General features: G+C 35.4%; 1 protein-coding gene across 1 annotated transcript; it reads right to left on the bottom strand.

Annotated features, from left to right (window-relative positions):
• Positions 1-831: 831 nt before the first annotated feature.
• Positions 832-10,331, bottom strand: cacul1 (CDK2 associated cullin domain 1). Its single transcript, XM_046876455.1, has 9 exons — positions 10,310-10,331; positions 8,871-9,032; positions 7,793-7,919; positions 7,036-7,138; positions 6,844-6,939; positions 6,603-6,705; positions 5,458-5,547; positions 3,722-3,860; positions 832-1,211 (listed from the first exon to the last, which is right to left on the bottom strand). The coding sequence occupies exons 2-9, from the start codon at positions 8,959-8,961 to the stop codon at positions 1,172-1,174; spliced, it is 789 nt and encodes a 262-aa protein (XP_046732411.1). The 5' UTR covers positions 8,962-9,032; positions 10,310-10,331; the 3' UTR covers positions 832-1,171.
• Between the last annotated feature and the right edge of the window lie 3,287 nt (positions 10,332-13,618).

Here is a 13,618-nt window from a genome sequence, read left to right as displayed (position 1 = left end):
ATAACTTCTCAAGGGACAATACAATAGAAATTAAAGTTGGATATATTTTAGAGAAGTCAATGTGCAGCTTGTAAAGCAGTACAGATTTACTGTTCTCTAAAAATAACTCAACATACAGCATTATTGTCTAAATAACTGCCAACAAAAGTGAGTACAGCCTAAGTGAACACGTCAAAACTGTCTAAAGTGTCAATATTCTTTTATCTAGCACTGCTTTACTACTCATGGAATTCACCAAAGCTGCTGGGATCTTCTTCCAGAGCTGCTAGGTGTTAGAAACATGGCGCTTCTCCACCTTCCGCTTGAGGATGCCCCACTGGTGCTCAATAGGATTCAGGTCTGGAAACATACTTGGCCACTTCATCAAATCTACCTTCAGCAAAGCAGTTTTACATCTTGGTAATGTGTTTGGGGTCGTTTTCATGTCAGAAAACGTCCTGCAGTGCGTATGGTCTGAGCACTGACAAGCAGACCTTCCTCTTCTACAACCTTTAAAGCAATGTTGAAAGCGTCTGTCTTCTGCACCTGATGCACAGAATGAAGACTCGACTGCTTAGATTGAACTTTGCGAGGCCTGTTCCAAGTAGAACCCATCTTGAAAAACCTCTGTATGACCCTGACCACTGTACTGTAACTCAGTTTCAGGGTGTTACTGATCTTTCTATAACCTAGATCATCTTTGTGGAGAGTAACAATTCTGATTCTGACATGAGGTGTCATGCTGAACATCCAGTGGTCAGTATGAGAGAATTGTACTCAAAGCACCAAATTTAAACTGCTCTAATACAAGATACACAAATTTTAAACAAAAAAAAAAAGACTTTACAATACTTCAACTTGATTGTCAAATGTTTAATTGCCCTATATGGTTTGTCAAGGCATTTTACATCAGTTATTTTTCTTTAATGCCACACTATTTTAATTTCTAACACAGCTAATGCACTGTTGTTTTCATATAAATGTATTTCTTATTAGCATAATAAAATAACATTTTATTATTTATGTTTTGTCATCTGCATAAAATCATTCTCCCTTTCATATTTTTGTTCCAGTTCATACATAGCCTAGTCCATATATCTTTCATGTGTAGCATGCAAGCTTTCTTGTTTCTGAGTTTTTCTGAGCTTTTCTTATGAGTTTGCATGTTTCCAGATTTTCCAGATCCAGGTTTTCAAGATTCTTCATTTGCCCTTTTACGTGACTGGCCACTCCTAGAAAAAAGTAATGATATATAATTTGACATCACTGTTATACGAAACATATTTTGTAATTTACACATAAAAATATTTATGCAGTGGAAGTATTTTGATATAATTGCTATTTTCTATGTTGTTCATTAGGCAGAATAAAAACTTAATAGGACACAGCACACATTAAATAGAAGTCTGAATATGTGGTGATTATTTAATTTAAGATATTAAAGTATTTCAAAAACTATAAAAGACGACTTAATCAAGTATCTTATTTATCACTGTAACAGGGTGACTGCAATCCTCAAATGAAATTTTGTAAGCTACGATACATTTATTCTTATTCTGTTTTACTTTTACTGTAAATTAGTAAAGACAACAAATACAAATTTATTTAAAGAAGAAACTCACATGTATATATGTATTACTGTATGTACATAACTGCCGCTCTACATCCAACAGGGACAGTGTTTACACAATTACTGTACATACCTTCTTGTGTGTGTGTATGTGTGCGTGCGTGCACATGCATGTACTTAGATCGTAACACAGTGTCACACACTGACTGACATTTTGCTATAAACTACCCTTGCTATAAATGTTGCTCTTGCTTCTGCCATCTGCAGAATCTTCTGAAACAGCACACAGGAGACATCCACCATCCAGTAGGCCTACATTTGCTATAAATCTGTATTATAAATCTCTATATCTGTACCTAGGAACTACAACCCTGATTCCAAAAAAGTTGGGACACTGTGCAAACTGTGAATAAAAACAGAATGCAATGATCTGGAAGTTTTACATTTCAATATTTTATTCAGAATACAACATAGATGACATCAAATGTTTAAACTAAAAAAAGTATAAGTTTAAGGGGAAAATAAATTGATTTAAAATTCATGGCATCAACACATCTCAAAAAAGTTGGGACAAGGCAATGTTTACCACTGTGTACTTAACAGTCTGCAAATGTCTGGGGACTGAGAAGACAAGTTGCTCAAGTTTAGGAATAGGAATGTTGTCCCATTCTTGTCTAATACAGGCTTTTAGTTGCTCAACTGTCTTTGGTCTTCTTTGTCGCATTTTCTTCTTTATGATGCGGCAAATGTTTTCTATGGGTGAAAGATCTGGACTGCAGGCTGGCCATTTCAGTACCCGGATCCTTCTTCTATGCAGCCATGATGTTGTAATTGATGCAGTATGTGGTCTGGCATTGTCATGTTGGAAAATGCAAGGTCTCCCCTGAAAGAGACAACGTCTGGATGGGAGCATATGTTGTTCTAGAACTTGGATATACCTTTCAGCATTGATGGTGCCTTTCCAGATGTGTAAGCTGCCCATGCCACACGCACTCATGCAACCCCATACCATCAGAGATGCAGGCTTCTGAACTGAGCGATGATAACAACTTGGGTTGTCCTTCTCCTCTTTAGTCCGGATGACATGGCGTCCCAGTTTTCCAAAAAGAACTTTCAATTTTGATTCGTCTGACCACAGAACAGTTTTCCACTTTGCCACAGTCCATTTTAAATGAGCCTTGGCCAGAGAAAACGCCTGCGCTTCTGAATCATGTTTAGATATGGCTTCTATTTTGACCTATAGAGTTTTAGCCGGCAATGGCGAATGGCACAGTAACATTGGACACCGACAATGTTTTCTGGAAGTATTCCTGAGCCCATGTTGTGATTTCCATTACAGTAGCATTCCTGTATGTGATGCAGTGCCGTCTAAGGGCCCGAAGATCAGGGGCATCCAGTATGGTTTTCCGGCCTTGACCCTTACGCACAGAGATTGTTCCAGATTCTCTGAATCTTTGGATGATATTATGCACTGTAGATGATGATAACTTAAAACTCTTTGCAATTTTTTCTCTGAGAAACTCCTTTCTGATATTGATCCACTATGTTTCGCCGCAGCATTGGGAAAATTGGTGATCCTCTGCCCATCTTGACTTCTGAGAGACACTGCCACTCTGAGAGGCTCTTTTTATACCAATCACGTTGCCAATTGACCCAATAAGTTGTTTTCCTTATACCTACATTTAAGTTTTCCAGCCTCTTATTGCTACCTGTCCCAACATTTTTGGAATGTGTAGATCTCATGAAATCCAAAATAAGCCAATATTTGGCATGTCTCACACTTGAACTGTTTGGCAACACTTGAACTGTTATCTATGTTCTATTGTGAATAAAATATAAGTTTATAAGATTTGTAAATTATTGCATTCCTTTTTTAGTCACAATTTGTACAGTGTCCCAACTGGAAATGCGTTTGTAATATACTAATAGTTAGTTAATAAAAAAAGCTAATAACTTTCTTAGCTAATAAGTTTGGTATGGTAAACCCCTGTAATGTCTCAGGCCTGCAGTGTGACTCCATATCTGGTGTGTGCATATGAGTTCATTTTAAAACCAAATGAACTAAAATCAATCAATAAATTTTTCAAATAGGTGCCAGGTCTATTGTAAGCTGAATCATGTTTGACTAATCGTATTTAATTCAGATAGTTTCAGATTACTATTATCTATTACCTGGGAAAACCATTTAGCGAAAGCTCCATTTGCAGTTTCTGGTCTTGAGCTGCATAACATAGCAGATCAGACTCCAAAACAGGAGGGTGAATTTGGGGAATAAATCTAGAAAACAGTTCAGGGGCAAGCTTAGCCCAGTCTGAAGGAAAAGAAAAGAATTACAATTACTGACCATCCTTCAACCTTTAAACATATACACCTATATTGTCAAAATGTATATTATAGTTCTATGTTCAAGTTTTGCACGTTGCAATTTGCATGTTATAGCAAGTTCAATTAACTACAAAAGTGAGAAAAATAGAAAGATGCAATTGTAAAATGCAAATTTTTGCTAATACAAATTTGATATTTAATGAGAATTTGGAGATATGCTTACACTAGTCTGTATATAATAAAGATGAAAGTTTCAGAATTGTTAAGTTTAACCAAAAGGCTTAAAGTTGCAAACACCACTTTAGAAGCACTTCCATAACATCAGTTTGCTCATCAATTTACATTGAAACTACAGCTGGAACCTTACATGTTTTCACCTAAGACCAAGAAACAAACTCTTGCCATGCACACCACAGATGGGACTAGAATTAGGGACTTGGGTTTGAATCACACTTGTATTACACATGATTCAATCTTGTAAAGTTTAGAAGCTGATTGATATCATACAAAAAGGAGAATACAAATTGGAGGTTCACATTTTTTTCTGGTTTGACCATCATTGTAATACCATAAAACAAAATAAGAGATTTTTTTTTTTTCATATTGCTCCTCAAAGTGAAATCAATCATGGTGCTAAGTACGCTGCCCAGAGTGTCTTTCTCCATGCATGTCCACTTTTAACTGCAAACAAAACAACTGATTTAGTGTAGTCTAGTTTTGGTAACAGCAAATTCAAAAAGCACCAAATTCCTTTGTATTCACAAAGGTGGTCAGTGGTCAGCAGAATCTCTACTTTCTGAGAAGAAAGCTAATCTTTCACCACCCTTATCCCATGGCAAGGTTCTGCAGCAGCCCATAAAAACAGCTGAAAAGAATATTTGTGTCTCATCCCTCCTTCACTGGCATTTACACCAAACAGCAAAAGGTATCTAATAGTTAACCCTGTGTTTTTGGCAGCAGCAGTAAATTATCCTGCAAAGCAGCAACCAATTCTCCAATCCAGTATGAAAACCTCTCTCTAAATTAGAATCTTATTTTAACTTTTTTTTTTTGGCTACACAAGTCTGGTCAATAAGGTGCTGAGTCAAACAAAATCTCCAGCTCCAAGTTGTTCTCAGTCTAAGCCTGATTCAACTCTTCAGTTATCAGTTGGGTTAAGTAGTACAGACATTGGACAAATTTGTTGGTACCCCTAAAGGAAGATCCCACAAACTTGTAAAAGACTAAATTAATTGGTGTTTTCACATCCATCATTGCTAATTTTATATAAATAAAAATCTGACTTTTATTCTGTTATAATGTGTTAATTAATGAAATAAATTAAAACAGCATGGACAAACAAAATGGAACTCTTAACATTAACAAATTTTGTTGCACAAACTTTAAGACAATCACTTCAAAGTGACTTCTGTTGCTCTGAATAAGACTTCTCACATTATTTATATTTCATATTTGCTTATGCCAACATATTTGTCCATATCTGTATTTATTCTGGATTGCATTGTAAAAGATGCACACAAACTAAACTACTACCTGAAAAATATAAAAACTAAATAAAAAAAAAAAATCTCAAACATTTTCACCTGGTTGCAGAGCATAAAGGCCTTTTACCACACTTGCCATGGTTGATGGATTAACTTGAAATGGCATGGCATCAGCTTTCTTAAGATGAGCTAATGGAAGTTTTAATACAAAAAACAAAGACCAAACATTACTGACATACATGCTGGAATTCTACACATGTGTAAAACTAACTTGAATTAAATTTGGCAAATTGGGGTGGGGGGAAACATAACATGCAATTAGGTCAACTGTGAGTTAGAGCAAAGAAAAAAACATCATTGGCCAACCAGAAATAAAATGAAAGAACTTCTAAGTGAATACGTAAGTCTGTACCCAGGATGGATTCTGCATTATCACAGGTTTAGTTTGACACAGATGGTTTCAGACAGATTAATATCCCAATTTTAAATTTGTAAAAAATTGTGTAATTATCAACATTATGCGGAACAACATTTATTGCTGGTGTATGGCACAATTTTATGCAGGAGACCAGTAAACCAATTGCTTTAAGACTACATGGAATATCCTTGAAATGCAGAAATGTTTAGCAAAGGGTCTATAGTCAACATTTTAGGGACTTAAATATCTATCCACAATAATTTGTGTTGTGCATTCTGAAATGTTTTCATGCTCACCACGTTTGTAGTGGGGTTTTTTTTTAGCTACTAAAACCAGATCTAATTATTTCCCATTTATCTCTATCATGAACAATGTGTTCAAGTCTGCTGGCCCTCTGCTCACAGGATGTTTTTTGCACCAGTCTCAGTAAACTTGAGAGAATGCTGTGTGTTAAAATCCCAGGAGATCAGCAATTTCTGAAATGCTCAAACCAGCCCATCTGGTACCAACAGCCATGATTAAAGTCACAGAGACTTTTCCCCATTATTATGTCTGATGTTAACACTGACATGCACTGCCTTATAAACAAGTATAACACAGTAACATCTGCATACAACGAGACAGCGAAAACTTGATTTTGTAGTCAGTGTTGTGTTGCATTATGATGTATGTTTTGGATCGTTGTCCTCTTGAACAATGAAAACGGCTTTTGATGAAAACACGGTTTTAGATGCTTTTAAGCTCTAGACTTGTAAATGTTGCATTGTGCACTGGAAAAATAAGAAAAATTTGTTTTTTACCCCCATATGTGTATAAATTCACTTACATATTAGAATACTAATATGCTTCTCGGCAACATGAGCTGAGAAAAGGTCCATGAGGTCATCCTTCAACTTTCTATTCAGCTTAGTTTCAACATAGAATTTGTTCTTTAAAAAAAAAACAAAGCAAATAAATGAATACATTCAACTGGGTTCAATCAAAAGCAGTATTATAGACAAATAAGTAAATTATGTTGAGCTGTAATAATAATCTTTTAATACAAACCAAATAAAATAATAAATTACCATATAAATGAACACGGGAATGATGCACTGAATTGCAGCCATGTATTGAGTGAAAGCAAGATTGAAGTTTTCAACAAAACTTTCAGGTCTGCTGTCCTTTAAAAATAAAAGGAGAAAATTAAGATTTATTACTAATTAATGACCAAAATAACCAGCAGCAAGGATATTTAAGTGAATACACACTACACGTACTTGTAACTTTAAGCACACTTGCTGTAAGTAAGACGTTATCTTCAATATCAGGTCACTGTAGAGATGTTCTGAGTATTGCTGACATACACACTTATAAACAAGACTGAACAAGAAGAAATTTGGTTACATGCAATCAAACATTTGCAACAAAAATAATGACTTGCAGAAAATGTCAGCAGATGGACAACGCTAGAAACAAATCCACACACACATAAACCAGCCAAATACAAATGATTTGAATGCAGTTAAATTACCAGGATGCAAATAAGATACACAAACATAATAAACACTCTACTCAAGATAAAAAGAAATTGCAAAATCACCCAAACAATCAAAATCAATTTTAGGAAACACCAGTGGATTACTGATGGTATTACTGAATGATTACAGCAATCACAGGGTACAATGCACCTTATTTATTTGCACACTAAATTACACTTAAAGTGCATTTATCTTAACCAATTCACCTTTTGCTATGTTTTGGAAAAGCAGGAAGAAATTCTATCACCCAGAGTAACTGACAGATAGAAATAGAAATATTTATTTACCTGTTCAACTTATTCAAATTATTAAGAAAGCAGCATGCTGTTGCTCTCAAACTATTTTTAATCTTTTTATAAATTGCAGATTTCATTCTGAAGTCAAGATAAAGTTTTATAGTTGAGGATAATTCTACAGAATTACAATGCAAATGTTAATGTTGTGAATAGAGCACTGTGATTGTAGTGTTAAATAAATAAAACAATAAATTACCAACCTGTAAATCTGTTCATAGGAAATAGAAGTGTATTCCATTGGACTTTGGGTCAGCAGCTGTTCAACTGCTTTTTCCAACCTGGGCCAGTAGGTTTTCTTGTAGACATCTGCTGTCATGGCATTCATCGCTTAAAAGAACACATAGTTCACAGGATTAGTTAATTTTGTAAAAACATGGCTGTACCGTAATTACCTAAAGTCTTTACTTAGACATAAATGAGTTCTTCATTTTCCATATACCATTCCATTCCATGCACTAATTTTTGCATCTTTGCTTATTTAACATGCCGATTGAGTTTGATCATATTGTTCACAAATCAGCCCCTTTAAGTCACACTAGTGAATTGTTTGACAACAAACTGGTGTCCCTGAATGAAACTTATAATTGAATGAATCATTCTAGTTCACTTCCATGTACTGAGTGAAACTTTTCTTTCACTTAATTCCTGCTTGTGAAAATTATGTAACTGCTTATAATCATTCTGACATGTCACTGGGACAGTATTAAAGTATTTCAACAGACTTTAGAATAAATGGAATTGTGAATACAGATTTAAGAAGAATATTGGTTAAAAAGATGACGACCAATAATGGGAGAAGCCGAAAGAAGAAGAAGAAGATTGTAGTCTAACTTTTCTGATCTGTTTTTCACTCCTGCTACAAATTCCATTTCTCTCTCTTATAGAAGGTGTATAAGACAAAGCCTCACACACTGGAGGACATGAAGGCACAGATTCAGCAGGTTCTCAGCAATATCGCAAACAACCTCCTTCAGAAGCCTTCAGTGCATTCCATTCCCGGCCGTTTGAGGAAACTGGGTGAAACTGGTTGATGGTGCGTTCGTAAAATGTAAAGATTTGCTTTCATTTTCCTATGTAATAAAGTACATGCACAATTTGTTTTAATGAATTTGTATTAGAAATATGAGCTTTATTACCATTTTAATTTATTTAATATTTAAACTTTATTACCATTTATTTTTAATGCCTAGTTATTTTCACACACTGCTTAGGAGTTCTGCTCTGTGCATTAAACGTAGAACATTCAGCTTGGCTGCCTAAAGTGGATTCAATACACACCAACACACCGCACAGCTGGAACACACCTGGATTCACTATGAGCTGCAGTTGAATTCAGATATATTTCCAGGGTTTTCACAGAAAGCGTCATCGCGCGTCTGCAGAACCTGTTTACCTCCGTCCTACTACTGTCCTGTGAAACCTGCTGCAACACCTCACATCCTGAACCAGATTACACAGTAAAAGTCACAGAAGTCAATTTACTTCAGCATGTTTATTACACTTTCTACATTCAGATCAACAAAACGATATAAACAGAACAAAAACACAAGAAGTCACTCCATTTATAAATACGTTTTTTTTTTTTTTTATCTGGTCAAAATGAATGTAGACAAAATTATAAAATTATTTTGAAAAATATATTTAAAATTATAATAAGACTCAAATGTTTACAAATGATTAATCGATGAATGCACAGAATGGTCTTAAAACGGTATTAAAATATTAGGCAAAAGACAAGTCTATGAACATGAACAATGATAATGGAGTTGATTAGGGTTAAATTAGGGACTTGGGAGTTGTTAATAGGACTTTGCAAGAAGCTACACTTTTCCCTTTACTCTTGAGTGCATTCAGCTTCAGAACTCGCACTGGTCTCTTCTGTTAAACAGACTTGGTCTTAATCAGACACTGATCACACAGCCATACTTCTCACTATACAGTTCATCTGCAAACTCAGCTACAGGGTGCAGGGATTTATTTATAGCTGCTTGCATTTCACTGTCCTGCCAGACGACACTGATGCTGGAATTTTTGGTCAGAAGACCGAACATGAGCAGTGGTCTTCTGCTACTAAGTGACTCTCTCGATCATGGCCTGACATAATCCCAACCTAATGACTGCAAACCCTCCTGCCTCCTACTTCTGCAGTATGAAAAGATAAACATTAGGTTTTTGCAAATGCCCACTGCTTTTTGCAGAATGATCATTTAATTAAGTGTAAAATAGTTAATCATTGGTGTGTTCAGTGATTTTATTAGATAGTTTATTTCTAAACTTTTAAACAGAAATAAACTGTTATTTTTAAATTATAATATAAAACTATATTTGTAAGCATACATTTTAAACAAAACATGAACATAACATAAATTACACTATATCAGGAAAACAACAAATGACCAGTAGCTAAATTAAGTCTCATTCAGGTATTCAGAGAAATTACCCTGGTAATATTAGCTGCAGTGCCTTGTTTCTTTAAACTCTTGGCCAGTATAATGTATAGTCAGGCTCAGGTATGGTTCCTCAGTTCTGTTTGACCACAAAATGGTTGTGGCAGCAAAATATTTGTGCCCCAAAGTTCTCTATTTCTAGTCTGCATATTGCATACAGCTGAGGCAAAGCAACGTTCAAAAAAAGGGTAAAAAAGACTTATTTAGCACATATCCCTGATTATATGAAATTATCCATTATTTCTACACCTTCACAAACCACATACTCACTGTAGCTGTCTGTGTCTATGTAGGCCAGGATAAAGCTTTTTGTGCTTTAACATTTTTGATATCGCATTTTATGTTGAATTATCTGGTGGATGATGGGGTTTGTTGTGTTAATCCGAAGGTTGGCGAGGTTTGTTGTGTATTATTTACATTAAGTATTATTTACTCAAAAAAACTTTACCTCGTGTCTTTTTACATGGATTTGCTGCTTCCTGTGTCCCCATATCACTTCCTGTGTGCATAATCTTACCATGTTGTTTAATTCCTGAAGTCTTGGGCAGACTTTCTTTCTGCTAATTAAATGTACTGATTTAATTAAATTTAAGTATGTCTATGCTATTTCATTTCAAAATAAAATTTGAAATGTAGCTAGTGGGTGCAAGATTTATACAGGTCACTAAAAGTTTAAACAATGGAATTTACATTAAAAGTTTAGGCAGGTGTGAAAAATGCTGTAAAGTAAGAATTCTTTTAAAAATAGAAGTGTTGATAGTTTATCAATTAAAAATGGAAAGTAAATTAACATAAGAGGAATCCAAAACAAACCATTATTTGGTGTGACCACACTTTACCTTTTTTGAAAAACAGCATCAATTGGAAAACTAACTACAGACCTTCTGTATTCTCCTCAAATCCTTTTCTGTCTGCAGCAGAATAAATTAGGGTAATCAGATGCCTACCAGATTGTACTTCATGATAGATAAATCTGCCTGTATATCTCAGCATTAAGAACACCATAAATCCTGGCCAAAATCCCTAACTGTTGCCCACAGATACTCATTGTTGTACTGCTCTTCAGCAAACAAATTAACTCTTGCTATAGCCAACTATTTTAGATTTTGGCTCATTAGTCCACCTGCTGCCTTTTTCCTGCTCCCAATTTTTATGTTTTTGTGCAGAGGTCAGTCACTTAGCCATTACTTCCACATTACAGTTTTGTTTTTCTTGCCTGCAATTCTTCCATAAAGACCACTTCTGACCATACTTCTCCAAACAGTTTCACTTCTCTTTTTTGTGTTTCTTCAAATTAGCTTAAATAGCTACGTTGAAACCTCAGTCTACTTTGAGAATTTTGCCTGCTAAAGACCTTGCTGATGCAGTAGAACTACCTCGTGTCTTGTTGCTGTGCTCAGTCTGGCAAACCCCATGTGCCCTGCATGGGCAACCAAAATGGGGCCCAGAGAAATTTGTCCATCGGCTCCACATGGGCCCCATGTGTGTTAGCCCAGAAGAGTGACTGATGGGTCCATGGTGGGCTCTAAGTGGGGCCTGTATAGGTGCTCTTCTCCCAAATAGGTGTTAAAAATGGGGCCAAAGTGGGCTACATGTGGGCCCCTTATGGGCCCCACAGGACTTAATCATGGGTCAACCCACAAATGGCCCCTTTATTGGGTTGTTATTGGACCACAGTGGGTGAGAATTGGGTCCCATTTATTAATTTTATCATTGATTTCTGTGGGTGAACTTAATGTGTACTTAATCTTACTATGGAAAATCCACTGTCAAAACATTTCAAACCTCAGTTATAATGTAAAACTGTGCCTGATCAAACAAAGAACTAATATTAGTTGATTTTATGTGCTGCTATATGTTTAAAATTACATGGTTGAGTTTTTGAACTGTGAAAAAGAAATGACTTCAACTCAGAATGTGTAAATCACATTAAATTTAAATTAATTCAAGTAAACAGGAATAACAGAATTACAAAAGTAGAATAGTTCACTGGTGGGTCTATGCAGATTCCTCGGCTGCACACCTACAAAACAGTAAAGAAAGAGGAAACAGAAAAGGCAATTTAGTACATTTTAAAATACTACCATTCACAGCAGCATCTATAAAAAACATGCATCAATATAATTGACATATCCCAGAATCTCATCAGTGAATTGTTCCCACCTCTGCCTCGCACAGTAATAACGTATGCCGGGGACCAGTCATGGAATGCAAAACCTATGAATGTAACAATTAAAATATCAACCTTGCGTCTGAACTTGACTCTTAAACGAATATTTGGCTATTGCCAAAAGCCAGTGATTGAACAATGATTCTGATCAGCTGAAAGATGTAAGTCACACCTAGGATCACGGTGGAACATTTATTTTGTGGTCTGTGCTATTTGCAGTGCAAATTAATTGGTTGTGTTGTGAGGATTTGTAGGACGTTTCTGTATTTAGTTGCGTTGTGAGGATTTGTAGCACGTGTTGTTTAACTGATGTTTTCTTGATTTGCTGGTGTTTTTTTCTATTTGCATGTGTTTTCTTCAGTTGCAGCGTGTTGAGCTTTCTCAGCCACCGTATAGGATGCCTTGAGGATCAGTAATTTATAAGATATTCTTTCATCTCAGGGTGGAGTATTCCTTTATTTAAACAGAGGCAAAAACAGTGATTGGGATAAAATATTATTAATTGTGCAGCCCTAGCTATAGGTTATATGACTTACACTTCCAGCTGTACTGCCCTCCAATTATGGCCCCACTGAGCTCTCAAAGCACGGTTGCCTTCTCTGTCTCTTGCATTTGTGAACCATTTACCAAGCACAGTCTCCAGCTCTTTCTTACTGACAGTTTTCAGCAAAGGTTCTGCTTCAGGCTACCTGTTAAGCAAAATAATTAATATAAAGTAGAGCATGCTACTGTATCAACCAGGGCACAATCCATTATTTGTATACATGCAAGTTACATGAGCATAAGACTCATCAGTCAAAAAAAAAAAAGACAAAAAAATCACAAGGTTGTAAACACCTTCTAATCCACCATTTGCCCAAACTGTTAACTGATCTGAGTAAATGATGTTAAAATTACACAATACCATGCAAAAAGTTAAATGCATTAATATGGTGAATTTCACTGACTGACTTTATGAACGGCGCAAAATTACATTATCTTTAACGTAATCATAACATATCATATTTTTAGTAATGTTTAGAAATGATATAAATATGAATGGGGTTTTTTTATCACCTCTACCTATTTCACCTAAATCACATTAAAATAATCTTCAGTATTGTCACAGTTTCCTCAAGCTTTTCTCTGTGTATTGTATATACACATGTTATAAAGGCAGTGAAAGAGAAAGATTACTCCTCAGTGCTTTTACTGTTTCACCCTCCTGTTATCCTGAGAACACTATATGGAGAAAACACGGGTGAAAATGGTTTGAAAAGTCGTTATTTCCACATTTTAGTAGACAATTTCCTAGTTATTTGCTAATTGTTAAGAATGTTCAGTTTTCCACAGGTGTTTATATCTGAGGTAAACCAGTTCACTCTCCACACTTACCTTCGTTATATCATGTATGTAACTTTAATTACCAC

This window comes from Silurus meridionalis, chromosome 2 (assembly GCF_014805685.1).
Source record: "Silurus meridionalis isolate SWU-2019-XX chromosome 2, ASM1480568v1, whole genome shotgun sequence".
Classification (NCBI taxonomy): domain Eukaryota; kingdom Metazoa; phylum Chordata; class Actinopteri; order Siluriformes; family Siluridae; genus Silurus; species Silurus meridionalis.
Note: the sequence above shows the minus strand (reverse complement) of the source record. Positions and strands in the feature narration are given on the sequence as shown.